Genomic DNA, 19,571 nt, shown 5'->3' with positions numbered 1-19,571 from the left:
TTTATAAAATAATTCCCCACACTACACATCCATATTGGTAACAAAATCAAAGAGCACACGCAACTACAGAATTCACCATGGCAATATTTATGATAACCTGCACTGCCAAAAACCAAACTAAAAATCTCATTCCTTTTACTTCCTCGGCCCTCTTCTTCAGACATATCCAATAAAGCCTTTATCAGTGGCCACGATCTTACTGTTTTCTCTTTCACTCCTCTCTGCCCTTGAACCAGAGAAGGAAAGTGCATGGACTTCCCCTAGATTTTTCAAGACGTTAGGTCATGCATGCTGCCCACAACAAAGAAGCTTACTAGTGTGAAACCACAAAGCGAATCGTGACCTCAGCACCCCCAACTCCAGCAAAAGGAGAGGCAGGGGCCAACACCGATTCAACACCAGCCTGAGATCAAACGGTGTCCATTTCTCAAAGTCAGGCATGATTTCTTTCTCTGTTCACAAGCTTCAGCCCGTGGTGGGAGAAAAACGCTTTCTTCACTGCACCCATTATTATTCTCTAAACATACAACACCATAGTTAAAAAGTCCAGGTGAATTGAACTTTGCTTTAAATATCTGTTTTTCCATTCAATGCTGATTCTGAGAATTTCGGGTTCCTTTCCCAGCCCTCACGGATCCGTGTAAGGGTCTTGTCTATACATGGCAGGATGAGGATGAACTTGATCACCAGCACCGTGCAAGGGATGATCAGTGCTATCACGTAGGCTGAAGGAAGATACCAGACAAGGCTTGAAGGACTGAGGAATCTCTTTCCGCCGTATACCAAGGTGTGGGCTGTGCACAAGATCAGGGTCAAATAACCCAGTTTGGACTATAAGCAAGAAACAAAAACATATACATTAACACTGTTTACACTGTAAGCCAATGAAGGGTATTTGTCAAAGCCACAAGCTTTTGAAACCTGTAATATTTAGAACACTGCTAAGTCCTGAAAAAGCATTAACTCTCCTTCAGGATGATCAGTATATCATTTAAAAAAAGACTGTGCTGGGCTTCCCTGGTGGCACAGTAGTTAAGAATCTGCCTGCCAATGCAGGGGACACGGGTTCTAGCCCTGGTCTGGGAAGATCCCGCATGCCGTGGAGCAACTAAGCCCAAGTGCCACAACTACTGAGCCTGCACTCTAGAGCCTGTGAGCCACAACTACTGAGGCCATGTGCCACAGCTACTGAAGCCCACGCTCCTAGAGCCCGTGCTCCCCAACAAGAGAAGCCACCGCAATGAGAAGCCCGCGCACCACAACGAAGAGTAGCCCCCGCTCGCCGCAACTAGAGAAAGCCCGCACGCAGCAATGAAGACCAAAAAGAAAGAAGAAAAAAACGCAGCCAAATAAATAAATAAAAAGACTGTGCTTGCAAATGACATGGTGGTTTCATCTTAACCTAACTGGTAAAGATTAGGTTAGGAAAGATTCCCAGGAGTAAATTCTTTTGCATTAGAATAAATAATGTACCTTCTTCTTCAATGGTAAAACTCTTTTCTGAATCACCTTTTCTGGAGGCCAGAGATGAGTAAGATACAGTACGTCCTCAAGAAGCACCACATTAGTATATGTTGCTGACTAAGAGCAGATGCTAGCTACATTCTGTCGCAATAAAGAGCAATTAGCAAACTTTACTTTGGTTGGTTGTTTGTTTTGGCCTAAATACAAAGCTCAATGTTTATTTCTGTCTTAATGTCTTGAATAAAGGTGTAAACATGAGAAAATGTTGACTGCATTTGGTCCCTGGGAGAAACTACAAGACTTCTGAAATTCAAATTGCTCTATAAAGTTCAAAGCTGATTTCAGTTACTAATAGTCTGTTCTGTTATGCTGGTTCACAAGGAGCATGCATCAGAATTACCCAGAGGGCTTGTGAAAACAAACTGCTGGGCCATACCTCCAGAGTTTCTGATTCATTTAGGTCTGGGTGGGGCCCGGGGATTTGCATCTAACATGATCCCAGGTGATGCTTGTGATGCTGCCGCTGCTGGTCCAGGTACCACACTTTGAAGACCTGGTCTATAAGATTAGTTACCAGCTGCTTTTAATGAGGTATCTGGTGGTTGATGTGTGGAAAAACCGGTTTTCCCTCTTACAGACCAGCGTTGAATCTGGTATGATGACAGTCTAGCGTATCTTGCTTTGAAGGTTTTAAAGATTATTTCATTATATGCCTTTTCATATCAATAAGTCCATATTCTAAAGTTGGTTTTCAGAAGTAGAAATTTTGTGTTTGGGTTTCTCTCTACCTTGCACCTAGTACATCTCCACACACAGAATTTAATAGTAGTTGGTGCTTTTCACTCTATACTCTTAGCTGTGGCTCTGCGAGTGGTCAGGAATCTTGGCAAGGGATGCCCTGCGAGGAAATTCAACCATTATGGAATCTGCCTTTTGGTACCAGAGTTTAGCATTTTCTAATTTGAACTTGTTTCAGTTGCTATTTTTATGAGATTGCTAGGGAAGTGATGGAGTTAAATGAAAATTTATGCAGGGTATGAGAGAAAAATGAGAATATTTGTAAAGCCAGAATCATTTTGCACTGTAAAGTAGATTAAATCGTGAAGTCTTTTACCTGGACAAATCGGAACTCTCTCCAGTTGACCGTGTTGCTAACTGATGGCAAGGAAGTGATTCCCAGGAGTACAAACAGGAAAAATCCAAGCATTCCCATAGCGATATATGAATCGCTGAGCCAGGCAGTAGAGGTACTAAATGGACTTTCTTTCTTGGCTATTGCCTAAGAAAAGTTATAAGCAATTTTTTTACAAACTGCCCAAACTTTTAAGGGATGAAAAATACCTCTGCATGGTTTCTTTTCTCAAAGAAAATTGTATAACATTTCTTAACAATCACTGAAAATAATTACACTTAGAAAAATACACTTAGATATTATATTTTTTGATAGAAAAAGTAATTGGTTCTATTGGGACTTTATTATGATAGTTGACTCCAGGAGTTGTATAGAGAGTTTTAATTGACCCTATAAATCCTAAAACAAAATAAACATTTACTTAAACCTTCTTTACCATATGGCTTCTTGTTCCCCAAGCAAAAATCGATGTTCTCAAATGATTACATCAGGATTCTGTTTTCCTGCTTTATATGCTGATTATTCACACACATGAAGTTTGAGTCCTTTCACGTTTTTTTATGTTGTAATATAGCATCAAGTCTGTTGCATCACATCTTGAGAGAAATCTGGCCCCTGTAACATGACTCTTACCCAAGGACATCCCATGTATTTGTTAGGGAAATAATGTAGAGAAATCCACAGACCCAGCACTTTGAGACTGCGGTAAGATTGATCAGAATCAATTATTTCCAAAGGAGAACTGATGTATAGAACTTCCTCTGGGACTGCTTTAAGACTCCCTGAGCTGCTTCTCTCTGAATATTTTGACTGTACAGAATATAGTATTTGACATTTGCTCAGAATTGTTTAGTTTTCTAGTTATTCAGGACAGCATCCCACAAGTCAAACATTAATGGAGTTATAAGCATCCTTTTGTGAATTTGTTTACATTCCTATGACACGTTTGGACAGCCCCCTCACGTATAAGATGGTTGGTTTTGACTTCCCAAAGGAAGTAGCATGCATAAAGATAGAAACTTGAAAACACCTTGGCTTCCATTTATTGAAGTAACTCAAGTAGTTTCATTAAGTTTTCCTGAGCCTCAAAATCTGTTAGTTTGTCAGTATCTCAGTGAGTCCTGGGAATACAGATATGGACCCAAGTGGACCTGGGAATCTACCTTTCATTCTCAATAGGTATATGAGATTTCAACCAGATTCAGTAAAAAACAAAACAAAACAAAACAACAAACTCCTGAAAACAAACATGAGGTGTCCAGTTATAGCTACTTTAAAAAATAAAGATGCTTAGAAGAGTGATTTTCTATCCACTGTGAAGTGGAATATGGTGTAGCAGGATTGCTCTTTGATTTAAAGAATAGGAGAATACAAATGAGTAGAGATTTACCTGGGCAATGGTTCTGTTGGTCCATGTCCATCGTACATAATAACGAATAGGGATCACAAGTGTGTAGAGGACATGAAGGAAGGCAAATCCCAGTGCTATCAAGCCAAGCTGCTTTCTGCACAGCATCCAGTGGTCAAGCCAGTCTGGGAATCGGCGGTATTTTGTACCTCGGTACAGCTGCAGGATGGCCGCAATAATGCCAGGGAGGTAAACCAAGGCCAGCAGTGTAAGTGCTGCTACTGGAAAGACACGATTTGGAATAGAAATAGCCAGGTAGAATGTCCTATCTTTTTTTTCATAAACATAAGGGTAGATTACTTCTCTTATTACACAGTAGAAAAAGAAGAATACACACAGAACAGCAGACAAATAGAAGGGAAACTTCCACATTGGAAATAGTTGCAGTGGGTAGTTTTCAATTTCATTGGCTGCCATGAGAGATCCTTTATCCAATGGAGTAAGTCCAAGACTACGAACAATATCCATTACTCTTTGCTTGGCTTTGCTGTCATTTCCGCAGACAAACACCTGGGTTAAAATAATTCATTTTGTATTTATTCTTTCTTTAGTAATTATTTTGAAAGTCTGTATAAGCATTGTGCAAGACAATGCCGTATGGTAGTTAACTGCTTTTCAAACAAGGCTGTAGAAAGGACATATTTAACAAGATGATGGTTTAGACTTGCACATGTGTGTTGGATAGTTAAGTACCAGGGTTTTAAGTTGAGAGTGGCTGTAAGCATATCACACTGATATGATAAGACTTGGTTCTCCACAATGCAAACAGTTTGATCTCTCTTCCGTATTCTTGGGTGCCGTATCACTTATGGATTGCTTTTAATCTCGGTGAATAAATGGAACCCATTTCATACAAGGTAATGGGAATAGAAGGGATACCCACCAACAATTTAGCAGTGTTATTTTCTAGTACTGACAAGAGGGCTCCAGAGACTGACACCATTGGGTTCCATCAAGCTAAAAGCTGAGGGTACAGACGGTGCTAAATAAATCACTACAATTGGTTACCCTACTTGGCCAAGCCCAAGAAAGTTACTCATGGCACATATTAGCAGAATGAAGTGTTTTCTTTTGGAATTATGTTTTGGAATCTTTGACATAAGCACATATTAAAACATTCACTTTTTAAAGATGGAGTGTAAATTTATCATTTAATCTTACCTGCCGACTTGCATCCAGTGCCCTTGACTGGAGAGCCCAGGCTGAGATGGTGTTAAATGCTTTTACCACGTGGGCTCCCGGCACCAACTGAGCAAGGTACTCTGCATTCGATTGCGGATACTGCTTGATTTTCAGGTTGTTGCTGACGTCGACCAGTATTTTCCCATTGAGAACCTCAGTTAATTCTGTGAGAAAATTGTAATGTTCCCTGTGGATTGCTACGATTATAATGTCAGATTTCTGGGCCGCTTCTGAGTAGCTCAGGACCTCTGCACCGTTGGGCAGCAGACTGGACATCTGGGGGTTTCGACTTCCAAAAACAATAGAATAACCACATTGGAGCATTTCAAGTCCCAGTGATTGTCCAAAATCTCCAGTTCCAAAAATACATACAGTCTCTTGCTTCTCTGAAGAATTCATAGTGAGAAGAAGTACATCTGTAGTTTTCTCCATAACTGAAAGATAATAATGCAAACACCCAACAAAATATGAATGTTCTGGGAAAAATTAATGAGAATTATATCCAGGAAACAGTGATTGACTGATGTTGTTTGAATCTTTTACTGAGTTATCTCAAGCATATTCCCTACAAAATTTGGAAGGAGTAAAAACTGTCTCATATATTCTATGTCTTTATTTTTTTTGAATTTTATTTTAATTTTTTTTATATAGCGGGCTCTTATTAGTTATCTATTTTATACAAATTAGTGTATATATGTCTCATATGGCTTATTAACAAAATCTTCTATTGGATAAAGAAATGCGGTAAAAACCCAAGACGCTTACTGGTTGCTGTCTTAAACTATGGACATGTATCACAATGATACTGCATTTATTGAACACTTAACAGTTCCTAAAGTTCTCAAGAGCAAAATCTGACAATGCAGTAATAAGGAAATTACAGGCCAATTCATTTATGTTTAGTGATACAAAAATCCCAGATTAACCAACAGAATCTGGTAGCCTGTTAAGAGACAGTGCACATTGATCACATGGGATTATTCTAGGAATGTAAAGATTAGTTCTGTAAATTCAATATTAGAAAATCTTAATAGAACTCACCATATTAGAAGATTAAGGAGAAAAAGGTGACCATGTTTATGTATGCTAAAAGATCAAGAACCTATATGTCTTCAGAAATTTATACAACATTGTAAATTAACTATACTTCAATAAAAAAACTAAAAAAATGATATTTATTCTTGATTCATATTTAAAAAGGAACAAATAGATATTTCCTTAACATACAAAGTATCTATTTAAATAGCCAAAGTATCTATCTAAATAGCCAGTTGGAAGAAAAAGTTTAATCTATACCTCACACTCCCCCCCAAGGTAAATTTAAAATATATTAAAGATTTAAATATTTTTTTTTAAATGGAACTATAATAGAACTAGAAGAGGCCATGGAGAATTATTTTATAACCTTAGACGGGAAAGGCCCTTTTCCTATATCACAAATCCTTGAAATCGTTAAAGAATAAAGGGACAAATGTGATTACATAAAAATAAATAATACCTGCAAAGCAAAAAATCATGATAAGTGAAGTCACAAGATAATCAAACTGGAAATATATATATATATTTTTTTTATTTTTTGCGGTACGCGGGCCTCTCACTGTTGTGGCCTCTCCCGTTGCGGAGCACAGGCCCCGGATGCACAGGCTCAGCGGCCATGGCTCACGGGCTTAGCCGCTCTGCGGCATGTGGGATCTTCCCGGACCGGGGAATGAACCCGCGTCCCCTGCATCGGCAGGCGGACTCTCAACCACTGCGACACCAGGGAAGCCCTGGAAAACTATTTTAAACTCATACAAACCAATAAAAAATTTGCCCACTAGACAATAGGGCAAAAGAATATGAGCTGCTAGTTCATCCTAGGGACATATGACTTTTCAATATAGTAAAAGATTTCTTAATCTTACCCAAAGTAAAAGAAATGCAGGATAAAACTAAACTGAGATACTGTTATAAACCATGTGATTGTGTTGCTTTTTAAGGTTTTGAAATTTAAAGATCTTGAAGTTTTCATGATCTAATAAAATAATCTAGGATACTCTCTCCACTTTCAAAGAATATTATTTCTTCCTTCGGTACTGGATTTTTCTCAAAAAATTTTCTCTTCCCAATATTTAGCATTTAGTTTAAACTTTTAGTTAATCTTTTTTTTGGTGTGTGTGTGTGTGTGTGTGTGTGTGTGTGTAGTCTCTTGTGTTCAGTGATGCATCCTCAGTGCTAAAAAAGAGCACTGCCTGTGATGGACCAGGCACTTCTTGGTAAATATTTGTGGGATCATATTAGAAGGGTGGAATGTCGGAGCTGGAAGCAGCGGTTTCCTCTGTGTGCCAGGCACAGCATGAGGTGCATGATGAGGAGGAAGCTGAGTGAGTACAGACTGAGCACTGGGAGTTAGGGAGGAGTAAGGTGAAGCAGAGAAGTGGGGGAAGGTGTTGTAAGGACATTGCTTCTTCCACCCAAATGGGTTTAAAGTAAAACTTCGTGAATTTGATGTGGAGTTTTAAACCAGTCCTAATCACTCTTCCATTCCAGCATGGTGAATTTCATGCAGATTGTAGAGCATATGAAGATTGCACCTTTTCAATAGGATTTCAGAAATTTGCCCTTTCCATTTTAGCCCATGGAAAACACCTGTTTTTTGTTTGATTTTCTTGAAGTATAGTTAATTTCCAATGTTGTGTTAGTTTGGGGGTAAGCAAAGTGATTCAGTTATACATATATATATATGTATATATATATTCTTTTTCAGATTCTTTTCCATTATAGGTTATTACAAGATACTGAATATGGTTCCCTGTGCTATACAGTTGGTCCTTATTGTTTACCTTTGTTATATATAGTGGTGTGTATATGGTTTTTTTTATAAATTTATTTTATCTATTTATTTTTGGCTGTGTTGGGTCTTCATTGCTGTGCGCGGGCTTTCTCTAGTTGCGGTGAGCGGGGGCTACTCTGTTGCGGTGCGTGGGCTTCTCATTGTGGTGGCTTCTCCTGTTGCAGAGCACGGGCTCTAGGCGTGTGAGCTCAGTAGGTGTGGCTCACAGACTCTAGAGCGCAGGCTCAGTAGTTGTGGCTCACGGGCTTAGTTGCTCCGCGGCATGTGGGATCTTCCTAGACCAGGGCTCGACCCCATGTCCCCTGCACTGGCAGGCGGATTCTCCACCACTGTGCCACCAGGGAAGCCCAGTGGTGTGTATATGTTAATTCCAAACTCCTAATTTGTCTCCCCGCCCCCCCGCTATCCCCTCCCCTGACATATTATCATATTATCATTTGGATTACCTTAATCATTGCAGCGAGAGAGTCCAGACTTCATTTTGACCACGTGGCCCCTACTTTCATCTATTCTAACCTGTCATAAAATTTTTTTTTAAAAATGAAGATATTAACTACACTACACTAGTATTTTTTGCTCCACTTACTGGCCACATGACCTTGGGTAAGTTAAACTATTTGTGTTTCAGTTTCATCAACTTTAAAATGAGAGATCTGTAGTACCTACTCTAGAGGCATTGTGAGGATCAGATGAATTAATGTATCTTAGAACAATTCCTGAGACTAAGTACTCAATAAGCTGTCTATTATTAGGAGAGTATTTAATATGCTATAATTAATCAGTCTATTAATGATCTGATTAATGTAGTCTTTATATAAATTCTATAAACTAAGGGTTAATTATGCTTCTATAACTGATTATTGGAATATATAAAATTTACCTGAAATAGTATTCAATAATTCTTGAGAAGCTTCTGCTTTCCCCACTTCTTTCTCATAAATAAAACCTTATATAAAATGGCTTCAGAGCATATGAATTTATCAAAACACAGATGTAAAAACAGCTCAAGTGTGAATTTCTCTCATTTGTAATTCTTTCACATTTTACTTTAATATTTCTCCCTTAAAATGCAGCTTGGCAATCCAATATAACACACTTGGGCTGTTATCCCAAGCATTAAAATTTATTTTCCCTCTTAAATCTTCAGAGACAAACTGAAGATACAAAAACAGTAAGGAGATATTAAAATATCACTGGTGGAGTCAATAGAAAGAAATACAGTTATTCCACTGGGCAGTTAGTTACTCTGTATCAAGTTATAGAAGTTATGGGGTTGATAACTGTGTCACACACATCTTGGGTTCCCCTTCAAATCCTCCTGGTTCTATTTCCAGTCCTTGGGCAATAACTGGGCTCTGCTCTGTTTCCACTGCCTAACAGAGGCTCACTTTGGGGCTCTAGATCTTTTAGCTCTCGATCCTTGTCCTGGGCTTCTCTGATACCTGTGCCTGTTTGGCACTCAGACATGTACAGCCCATTGCCCCATCATAGACAACGGAGTACAGGACTCCATGGATAAGTGCTTCCCCTTTCATCTTCTGGAACACAGTTCTGACACATTTCATAAGGCTCCTATGAAAGTCCTAGAGGAATAGAGTACCACTCATCTGTAACAGTGGCCGATTTAATGGGCTTCTGTCTTTCCCATGTTCCCTGGTTTAAGCCCCTTGCCCCTCACTCCTGTTCCCTGGAATCACTTCCGTAATAAACTATCTGCACACAAGCCTTTGTTACAGGCTCTGCTTGCAAATCAACCCAGGATAATACACTATTTTGATTATTATTATCTTTTTATGGTAGAAGAAAAATGATCAGACCTCAGGTTACAACTGGGATGATGAAATAACATGTAAAAAATTTTAAAGTTAGCTAATTCTTTGGAAGAATTTGATTCAGCACTCTTGGAAAAAATATCCTAAAAACAGATGTTCATGAAAATGAGATGTATGCACACTCTAAACCACAAGGGAGATCTCATTGAGGGTGTATTTTACAGTAAGTACCAGGTAAAGAAGGAAGTTACAATCATTTCAGACTATTTGTAACTCAAAATAACTCCCATGTATAAACGTGGATTTATGGAGGTAGTAAGGTTTCTTGTTCAAAGACTTGTAAAAAAACTTTCCTAGTCCTCTTTTATTCATAGATGTAGGATGGAAGGAATAAAGAAAATAAGAAAGGTGGTAAACAGGAAGCGGAGTTATTAAGGGAAAGTTGGGGTAAGATGGTTATGGCATAGTGGTCTCCTCTCCTTCCTTCAGCGCTTTCCAAACCTCAGTTATGTAACAGAAATCAAAACAAGACTACCCCCTGGTTTGGAAAATCTGCAGGTTTTGCCTCCTGTGGAAGCATCTTCCAGAGAGGGAGGCCAAGACAGGCAAAGCGACCCCGCAAGAGTGTTTATATAGATCAGAGATTGGCAACCAATGATGCAGATGGAAAGGTGACAGAGACAACTGTGAGGGCCATGGTAGCAGCCACCAAGAAGCGTAAGCGTGAGTGAGTGTGTGCGCGCGCGTGTGCCTATGTGATGAAGTGGTACTGGTGTGGGTCATGTAGAGTCTTGCCCATCAGGTCCCTCTGTCTGCAGATCCCACCCCGGGTTCTGGGAACCTAAGGCAGCATTCCGCTGGATGTTCCCAGCTAGGTATCCCTTGAGGATGTTAGGGCCAGTCTGGTTTGTGCTTTTACTTCTCTCATCTCCCAGAGGTCAGAGGGCAGAGAGGCCCAGTTCTAGCTTTAGAGGATTCTAGAATATGAAAAACATGGAAATGTCCTAATGGAATACAAACATTTCACATTTTAAATGCTTGTATTTAACAAGCAAAGAAACCTTTTTATTTAAAATAATTACAGATTCACAGTAAGTTTAAAGCTAGTACAAGAGGTCCTTGTGCATCCTTTATCATTTCCTCCAGCGTTTACATTTTATATAGCTAGAGTACAATATCAAAACTGGGAAACTGATATCAGGACATTGGGTGTGTATAATTCTCTGTCATTTTATCCCTTGTGTGGGTTCAGGTACCCACTACTGCAATCAGGATGCAGAACTATTCCGTCACTACCCCTTTATAGTCATACTTATCCCCCTCTCTGACTCCAGCCCCAACCCCTGGAAGTCATTAATCTGTTCTCTGCTCTGTAATTTTATCATTTTGAGAACGTTATATAATGAAATCACACAAAATGCAACCTTTTCATATTGGCTTTTTTTCACTTAGCATAATGCCCTTGAGATCCATCCAAGTTGGCGCATATGTAAATAGCTCATGTAAATAGTTCGTTCCTTTTTAGTGTTGAGTCCATGGTATGGACTTCTTCATTTGCTAGTTTGCTACCTGAATGTCCTGTTTGGAAATGTTGCAACAGCGTTACAAAATCTGCATGTTTTAAGTGTTTATACTTAGCAAGTCAATGCTATCGAATGCTCAGGCACCACCTCCTGAGATTCTGAATCAATTGTCCTGAGGTAGGGCCCAGACATCTGTATTTTTAAAAAACCAGACCAAACAGATCAGTTCTAAAGAGCGTCCAGAGCTGAGAACCACTGGAAATGGGAAAAGATAAGGGTATCTTTTTTGGAAAGAGACGGTGAGGAGGGAAAAGGCAGAGGGAGAACAGGCTGTGGATGAGCTTGTAGGGGGATGCAGAAACATTTCACCTGCTTTACAACTTCTTCCTCTAAATAACCATTGGCTGGGTCTGATAGCCTAGAATTCCTACTTTTATGAAAACTGGAGGCAAAAAAAAGAGTGTGTAGGCCCCCTATGGGAGAGGGTCAAGGGATGCCAGACACAAGACTTGGTAGGCTTTGCTCTACAATTCCCTTAAGGAAACTTTGATGAGTTGTCTTCCATGAGCCACAAGTTATGGTTTGATCAAATCCAGCCATGAATCTGCTACAGTCACTCCTTCATAGCATCTCTCATACGGTGCCAGACAACATCCCGTTTACATTCGGATGAAACCAGTATTAAAGACATTGTGCCCCTTTCTCCCTTTGAGAATTCAGCTTTGAATTCTGAAGCGATTGTTCACACAAGGTTTTGAACTCCTCCTACAGTACCCTCTCCGGACACCCCCATGCCCTCCGTCGGGGTTGTAGCACACAAGTCCAGTGATCTGGCCTGGCACCTCCAGGGAGTCAGAATACAAATGACACTTTTAAACTCTGTACAACGTGACAGGATTTTTCATTTTAATTTGATGCCTGTAAACAGGGATTTTTAAAATTCCTTCCTTCTGTTTTATTATCCCTTCTGAATTTCAACCTGAAAGCCCTAGATGACTTGACAACACATCTGTAGTGAGCTGAAGCCCATCAATCAAATGTTTCTTTTAATTACCAGGCATAGGGGCAGGACGGAGTTCTGCAACTAGGCCAGCCTTCCTCTGATTCAGAGCATTTGTTTTAATATATCCCAGGGACAATTGGAAAGCAAAAAATAGTAAAAAAAAATATATATATATATTTTAAGACCTTACAATAATACATGAACCCATCCAGTTTATTCACTGAGCTATTTCTATATTTAGGGAGATCAAGGCTCTTTAGGGAAAGCAAGCATGCTCACATTTAAGCACATATTCTTTTACTAACAGGTATATATTACTGTAGCAAAATCAGAAGCTCTTGGTTTAAAAAGACCACTGATTGTAGTTTACAAAAAATGTAATGTGCCCATAATTAATGGAGTTTTCTAATTTTTTTGACAGTTCCATCTTCAGCCTATATATGCTATTTGAAAATATAATAGTACTTTTCTTATTTTAGCCTTGTAGTTAGAAGTAGCTCTGTCAGTAATAGCTATAGACTGACATAAATCTATCATTTAAAGCTCTTAATCTAAATAAAGAAACCACTGCAGGTTGGTTGCTGAAAAATTGATTAATGATTTCAATTGTTTTGGGAGAAAATGTTATGTATCTCATAGCACTCTAATTTACTGATGTTTAGTTTTTATGCTAGCCAATAGAATGACCCAAAAGGAAACTAATCTTAACTTGTCCAGTCTGATTAAATCACAAGAGCATAACTAAATATAACCTTTACATTAATATTCTATGGGGATATATATCCACATGAATTGCTAATAAGTAAAACTAGCCATGACATGCTGCAGCTAAAATGATTCTGTCAGTAACATTTCACTGCCACCCAATGAATACAAGGAGAGCAAGGTAATGCAGAGCTATATTATCTATTTTAATTGTACTTTAGGAGAAAATTTATTTATTTTAAATATTGGTTCTTTGGTGAAATTCTGGTCCAACTAAAAATCTTTTTAATACGTGTTTTCACATTTACATCTCAGTTGCATCTGTCAAGATAAATGAAGATTGTTTTATGATTCCCTGGCTAAGAATTTTATCATGTAGGTTTATTATCCCCTGTCTAGGCTAGTTAGTTCATTTGATTAAAGCTGGGGATCATGACAGCAAGGTCAGGGATTCAGTCATGGCTGAGTTAATTTACCTTGACCTCTGTTTGCATTCTAAATCCTGAACAGCTTATAAATCTGTCGTTCACCAAAGATTCAGCACGAGAATCAGGACCTGGATTGCCACCATCAGAAAAACAACTCTGTCTCACTGACTGGGTGGCATTTGACTCGTACACAATACCTGAGCATTTGCTTTTTTTTTTTTTTAAGTAGTTTTTTATTTTTTTAATTTTAAAAAAATTTTATTTATTTATTTATTTATTTTTGGCCGTGTTCAGTCTTTGTTGCTGCCCACAGGCTTTCTCTAGCTGCAGTGAGTGGAGGCTACTCTTCCTTGCGGTGCGCGGGCTTCTCATTAGGGTGGCTTCGCTTTGTTGCGGAGCACGGGCTCTAGGTGTGCGGACTCAGTAGCTGTGGCTAGCAGGCTCTAGAGCGCAGGCTCAGTAGTCGTGGCTCACGGGCTCTAGAGTGCAGGCTCAGTAGTTGTGGCACACAGGCTTAGCTGCTCCGCGGCATGTGGGATCTTCCCGGACCAGGGCTCGAACCCATGTCCCCTGCATTGGCAGGCGGTTTCTTAACCACTGTGCCACCAGGGAGGTCCTGAGCATTTGCTTATTGGGTAATTTGGTGATCACAAAAACCCACTTAATATTTAGTATCCATTAGTGGGTTTTGCTTTTCTTGGACTGCTGTAGTCAGAGATATTTAAGAAGTGATTTGATCATTTCAGAATTAACTTTGTTTAAATAAATTTCCTGTGAATAGTTATTTATCCTCACCTTGAGGCCACTGGGAATTATCTCACTATTGATAACTGCCAACTCAGTTTGGAGATAGAGCAGCTTTGCTATGGATCTGATCCCATTCCCTGGCCCCCAACCCTGCTGATGGGGTAACTCCAATCTGCTTCAAAGCATCTCCTCAGCATTTTTAGAAATCTCCTAGGGGTGGTTTACATGTCTTGTATATAGTCTCCTTTATCTTCTTTTGGGCACCGTTTTCTTCTATTTCTAATTTGGCTCTGGAGGCAAGGACTCCCAATGGCCAGAGTATGTCTAATGTTCGCCAAGACCCCATGAGCTGGAGCTGCGACCATGATCTTGCCTTTCGGCTGCTTCATTTCTTACCCCAGGAGGGAAAGGGCCCTTGAAACACCTTTCCGCTTCCCGTATTATACTCTGATATACAAGCCTGAGGGCAGTGCTGGTTGATCAATATATTTTAGTGAAAGCAGCTCCTTCTTTTTAAGTCCTAGTTATTTAATTTCAGCTCTTTTTAGTTGTGTGGTATGACCAGAGCTGGCTTGCCAGCTGAAAGTTTGAAATCAGCCGTGGTGGGAGTTTTCACACCATGGAAATCAGCAAATGCTGTAATTCAGGACATTTTTTTTTTTGCCTTAGAGAGCCATTTACCAGCATACCACTGACTCTTTCTCTCATCCCCTTCTCCCCAAGACTCTGCCTGTGACCATGGAAATGGAGAAATAACTGGACTGACAGGATGATATACTTTCCCACTCCTGACTTTGTACTTTAAGCCTTAAAATCTCTTTCCTTAGAGGCCTTCCTTCTAGGAAGGCTCCTAGGTTCTTAATGATAACAGAATCCTTGTGGCTTCCCTCCCTCAACAAATGTTCCAGACCCTCTCCACTGCACACATGGAGTTAACACGATTTTGGCTGTAAGTCTGACACCGCTAGACTCTTGGTTCCCTCAGGGAGATAGATACAGGGACCTCTTTGTGTACCATCATCCCTCAACACATATCTTCTAATTTTCCAGACATGCATTAAAAAAAAAAAAAAGCACAGTTTAGGATCTCAGTTGAAGATAACCATTATTAACTGCAATGAACCATTTACCAACTTGCTAATTGCTTTCTCCTCAGCCCCCTCCCGTATCTCATACCACCCAAGTCAGGGAAATTGAATAGGATGAAGAAATCATTTTAGTACTTGGGTACTGGAGAAGAAACAACTAGAAGCATGATCATTTCTATAATAAGAATGATTTGCTGTAACTTAGTTCTTTTGAACTGTTCAATAGGCTTCATTTCTTGTGCCATGCCTTCAGGTATTAAAGAAGGGCTCAAGTGTTTTACTTAAGTTAAACTAATTAAAACCTTTAAAAATTCAATATTCCAACTTTCATGACCTCAGTTAAATGCCTTAATCTCATTACGTCACTCTTTAAAATGAATTAAACTCCAAAGTATTATAGTTACAAATTTATTATGAACCTTACCCAGGATAGCAACATAATGGGGTTACTAAAATGAGAAGAAATACCAAGGTTGCTGCAATTTCTTTATCCTTTTAAAAATAGTTATAATAATTTCCACTACTTACTTTCTATGTACTGTACAGCATACAGCAATCTCATGCTTCTTCCCAAAGGGCAGGACACTTTGACCCTATTAACTAGTACAGCTCAGGGGGCATCCATGCTTATAACCCCCTATGCCCATAATGATAAGCATCTTTCAAAAATAAAAATTAGTGTTATCAACAATGTCTTGGTAGGATTGCGTGTTTTTGACAGATTTATTGAACAGCCTCTCTGAGCCAGGCACTGTGCTATACAAGAGGGATAAAGCGATAAACTTTAGACTGACCTGGTCCTCCAGGGGCTCCCAAGTTGGGGAAGATGTAGACATGTAATCAAACTGCTGCAATACAACGTGTGAAGATGTTGCATATACAGAGGAGGGGAGCTATTCTACCTGGGAAGTAGGACAAGAAAGTTTCCCAAAGTCTGTGCATAATTGCTTCAGACACTGCTTAATTTGGGCTCAAAACTGTTTCAACACCCTGTAAAATGAAAAGTATAGATGAAGATGTATAATCAGTGTGGACCATTAGCCACGCCCTCCTATTCCCATGCTTCTCAGCGCTTGTGCCATCACCAGTGAAACCCTGGTTGGAACACTTGGCCCTGTGCTTGATGCCATTTTTTTTCCTTCAATATTGGGAGCTAAGGTAAAAGAGATGTGTTCTAATAACCCCTCTCTAAGAGGAGTGCTATACAGTTATATTAAGTTACCTCTCAGCTTTCTCTTTTTTCAGAATTGTAGTTCCTGACTTTTCAAAATTATCCTTTGCACACATTTACCTTCCTTATAAGATGAAAAGCGATCTTAACTTCATCCTGACATGAAGACTGATCATGTAACCTACATTTCAAAGAAACATACTTTACTCAAAATAACTTTTCAGAAGGATGCAACCATCAAAGTTCAGTGTGATAAGGCTTTTTTACACGTGGCAGACTACACTCTTCTAGAACAATGTGGAGAAGCATTCAGATTAGGATGTCATGTCCTGCCTAGGTAATTAGGGTGGAAATGCTTCTTTGAGTAGAACACTGCATATTTTTTGCAGTGACGTATTTCTGAAAGATGATCTTCATACAGTGCAAGCATTCTTTGTTTCTTTTTCCGTAATGATTTTGAAGAACAAATTGCTTACGTATGTTGGCCAAGTATGTTTTCTTACCATACATTGTTTTCAGCATTAATTATCCTTTAGTTATTTACTTAGCTTTATTCCTTCCAGGTCTGATTTCTTCTCAACAAAAGAACAAGTGTTAATTCAGATCATTTTGGAAATGACCTAAAAGTCATTCAAAATTCATGGTAGGTTGAATACACCATGTGGAACTGTTCATAGTTAACTGTCTTCATAGTTAACTAGTGACCCATTCTCTTTGGATGTGCAGAGCACAGAAGGACGTACAAAGCACAGAGTCAAACAGGTGGCTTCAGAGGCCTTGTAAACTTTATTTCTATTACTTCTGGCCTAACTACAACTTCAAAAAAAAATCCCACACAGAAAACTTCACTATCCACAGCCTGTCCGAGATTCTTAGAGTAGGAATTATAGGTAGATGTAGTTGCAGACACTTAACAAGAAACCTACAAGTTGCCCTGGCAAGTCTTCAAGTTTGAAAGGTGATTATATCTTTTTTTTTGCTAGCAGATTAACTTTGTGAAGATTTTAAAAGGAAATAATTTTTAAATAGCAGTTGACAAAAGATGCAAATGACGTATAAAGATAACTGGATGGTGAGGATCATAAGGATCATCATCTCCTTCAGGAGATAAGGAAATGTAGAGTGACTGTGCAGGATTTCTTCCATTTTGGAATTCTATGAGAAATGAATCTATTTTCCTTAAAACTGTTCAGAATAAGGCTCAAGGCTGAAGGTCATCAATGTATGAACAGGCTTATAAAAACGTATTTGGTTACTTCGAACAACAGTTAGCAAGCTTAAGCAAGGCAGGGATCCGAAAATCATTCTCAAGTTAGGGGTCAGGCCTCGAACATGCTGGTTTCTGAACCTTCAGTTGCCGTGTGAACTTCAGCAGCACCATAAATGTTGCCAAATGGACAGAGTGCTATGACCCAGTTTCTCCATAGACATGTTCCATTTCCTTTACAACCTTGAAGCCTGATAAATAGGGAGTGCTTCATCCTGCTTTTGGGGTTGGCAGTGTTTGCCATGCAGGTAGAATACAGGCAGGTAGAATTTCATACTGTGCTAAATCAAAGCATTCTGAAAAACTCAGGGCCTTGCAAAAAAGTTACTGCTTCAAATAAATGTGCCATTTTATAAAATTACACCTACTGTATCAGAAAAAAATGTTCTTTCATATGAGTGACATTTATATGACTGCCATTTATAGGGAATAGGACATTCTCATACGGCAAGGCTGAAGAATTGGTTTGGAAAGCTGAGCGTATTCTCTGAATGATAAATGTGGTGCAAGTCTAGATACTCCGTGGGGAAAGACTCTCTCTCCACAGCTGGGTAGTTTCCCTATAAAAGTGAAACCTGCATTATTATGAAGAAAGTAATTACTTGGTTACACTTAGAGCATTGATGAAATTTTCAGTGTATTTCAAACCTGCAAACATCTTTAGTCATGTGTTTTCACCTTGTTAGAGTTGGATTTTGTGGCCGCTCTGGTCCAAGAGCCTTTTATTTTACATGTGTGGAAACTGAGGCTGAGGTACTGAACTTCTCATTAGAACTAGGAATAGAATTCCCCAATCCACCCCTGCCCTAGTCTCCATCCAATTCACTTTCCCTTACACCAGTCATCTTTTAAAGAAAGTTTCTAAATTACTATCCAGAGGGAAAAACGACCTTCCAGCTGCCTCTGGACAAACAGGGAACCAAAGGCTTTGTTTACTCTAAACAATTACATTCCAAAAAATATTTCTCTGGAAAAGCCGTCAGTAAACGGCACAAGGACATTGGAATCAGGATCAAGGATGGAAGCGGTTGCAGATCTCAGGACACATTTTCAGCTCTTGGTCAAGGAGCGGACTCAGATCTAGATTGCCTTTATCCAGAAGTAAGATACAGAGAGGAATCCAAACCTCCCAGTCTTCTCCTTCGGTCTCGTCTGCACCCGGGGGATGAAAGGCTAGGAAGCAAGCCACTTGTTGAATTGCTTAACTCATCCGGCCACACCCTTCGGTGGCCTCGCACCTTCTTCCCAGGGTGAGCAGGTTTGCGGAGTGGGGTCCTGGAAGCAGGGGTTCGAGGTGGGCGGAAGCTAATAAGGGAGGGGAGCCCTGTGGCGAAAGGTACCAGGCGAAGGCCAGCAGCAATGTGACCCACCTGCGGGAGAGGTGTTTCCCAGGCAGCTGTGGTCCAGCGTGGCTGCTGCGGGGCGCGCTGAGTGCCGGGCCGAGAGGGGACGCTGTGTGGCGTTCAGGTCGGGGCTGCGGTTCGCCGCTCTCGTCGGTATAAGAAGCCGGAGAGCGGAGGGAGGGGCCCACTAGATTGCGCAAGAGAAGCGGTGAAGAAAGCAAGCGTTTCCAGGAAGAGTTCAAGCTGGGAATCCTGGGCAGCTGGAAAGACCAGAAATTCCGGTGCTGTCACTGCCGCTGTTGCTTCAGATGTTGCTGCTGATCTCTGGCCGGCGGGGTTTTTAAAGCGTTTTCCCCAAACCCCTTGGGATATGTGCATCCCAGGAAGATTGAGGCTTGAAGAGGCTGAGGAGGACCCCTTTCCCAAGGAGCCAGAAGGGCCGCTCTGAAGAGCTGAGAAAACACCACCTGATTTAGGCACCTAGGCATTTCCCCCTGTGCCATAG

At 40.0% G+C, this 19,571-nt stretch overlaps 1 protein-coding gene across 2 annotated transcripts; it reads right to left on the bottom strand.

Moving 5' to 3' along the window:
- Positions 1-415: 415 nt before the first annotated feature.
- On the bottom strand, positions 416-19,121 carry STEAP4 (STEAP4 metalloreductase). 2 transcript variants are annotated; one of them, XM_065883974.1, is made up of 5 exons: positions 19,094-19,121; positions 5,166-5,620; positions 3,987-4,514; positions 2,579-2,743; positions 416-831 (listed from the first exon to the last, which is right to left on the bottom strand). In XM_065883974.1, the coding sequence occupies exons 2-5, from the start codon at positions 5,616-5,618 to the stop codon at positions 568-570; spliced, it is 1,410 nt and encodes a 469-aa protein (XP_065740046.1). In that variant the 5' UTR covers positions 5,619-5,620; positions 19,094-19,121; the 3' UTR covers positions 416-567. The 2 variants fall into 2 exon arrangements, with proteins under 2 accessions (XP_065740046.1, XP_065740047.1); XM_065883975.1 differs by having other exon boundaries at positions 3,987-4,163.
- Positions 19,122-19,571: the final 450 nt, after the last annotated feature.

This window comes from Phocoena phocoena, chromosome 9, assembly GCF_963924675.1.
Source record: "Phocoena phocoena chromosome 9, mPhoPho1.1, whole genome shotgun sequence".
NCBI classification, from domain to species: Eukaryota; Metazoa; Chordata; class Mammalia; order Artiodactyla; family Phocoenidae; genus Phocoena; species Phocoena phocoena.
Note: the sequence above shows the minus strand (reverse complement) of the source record. Positions and strands in the feature narration are given on the sequence as shown.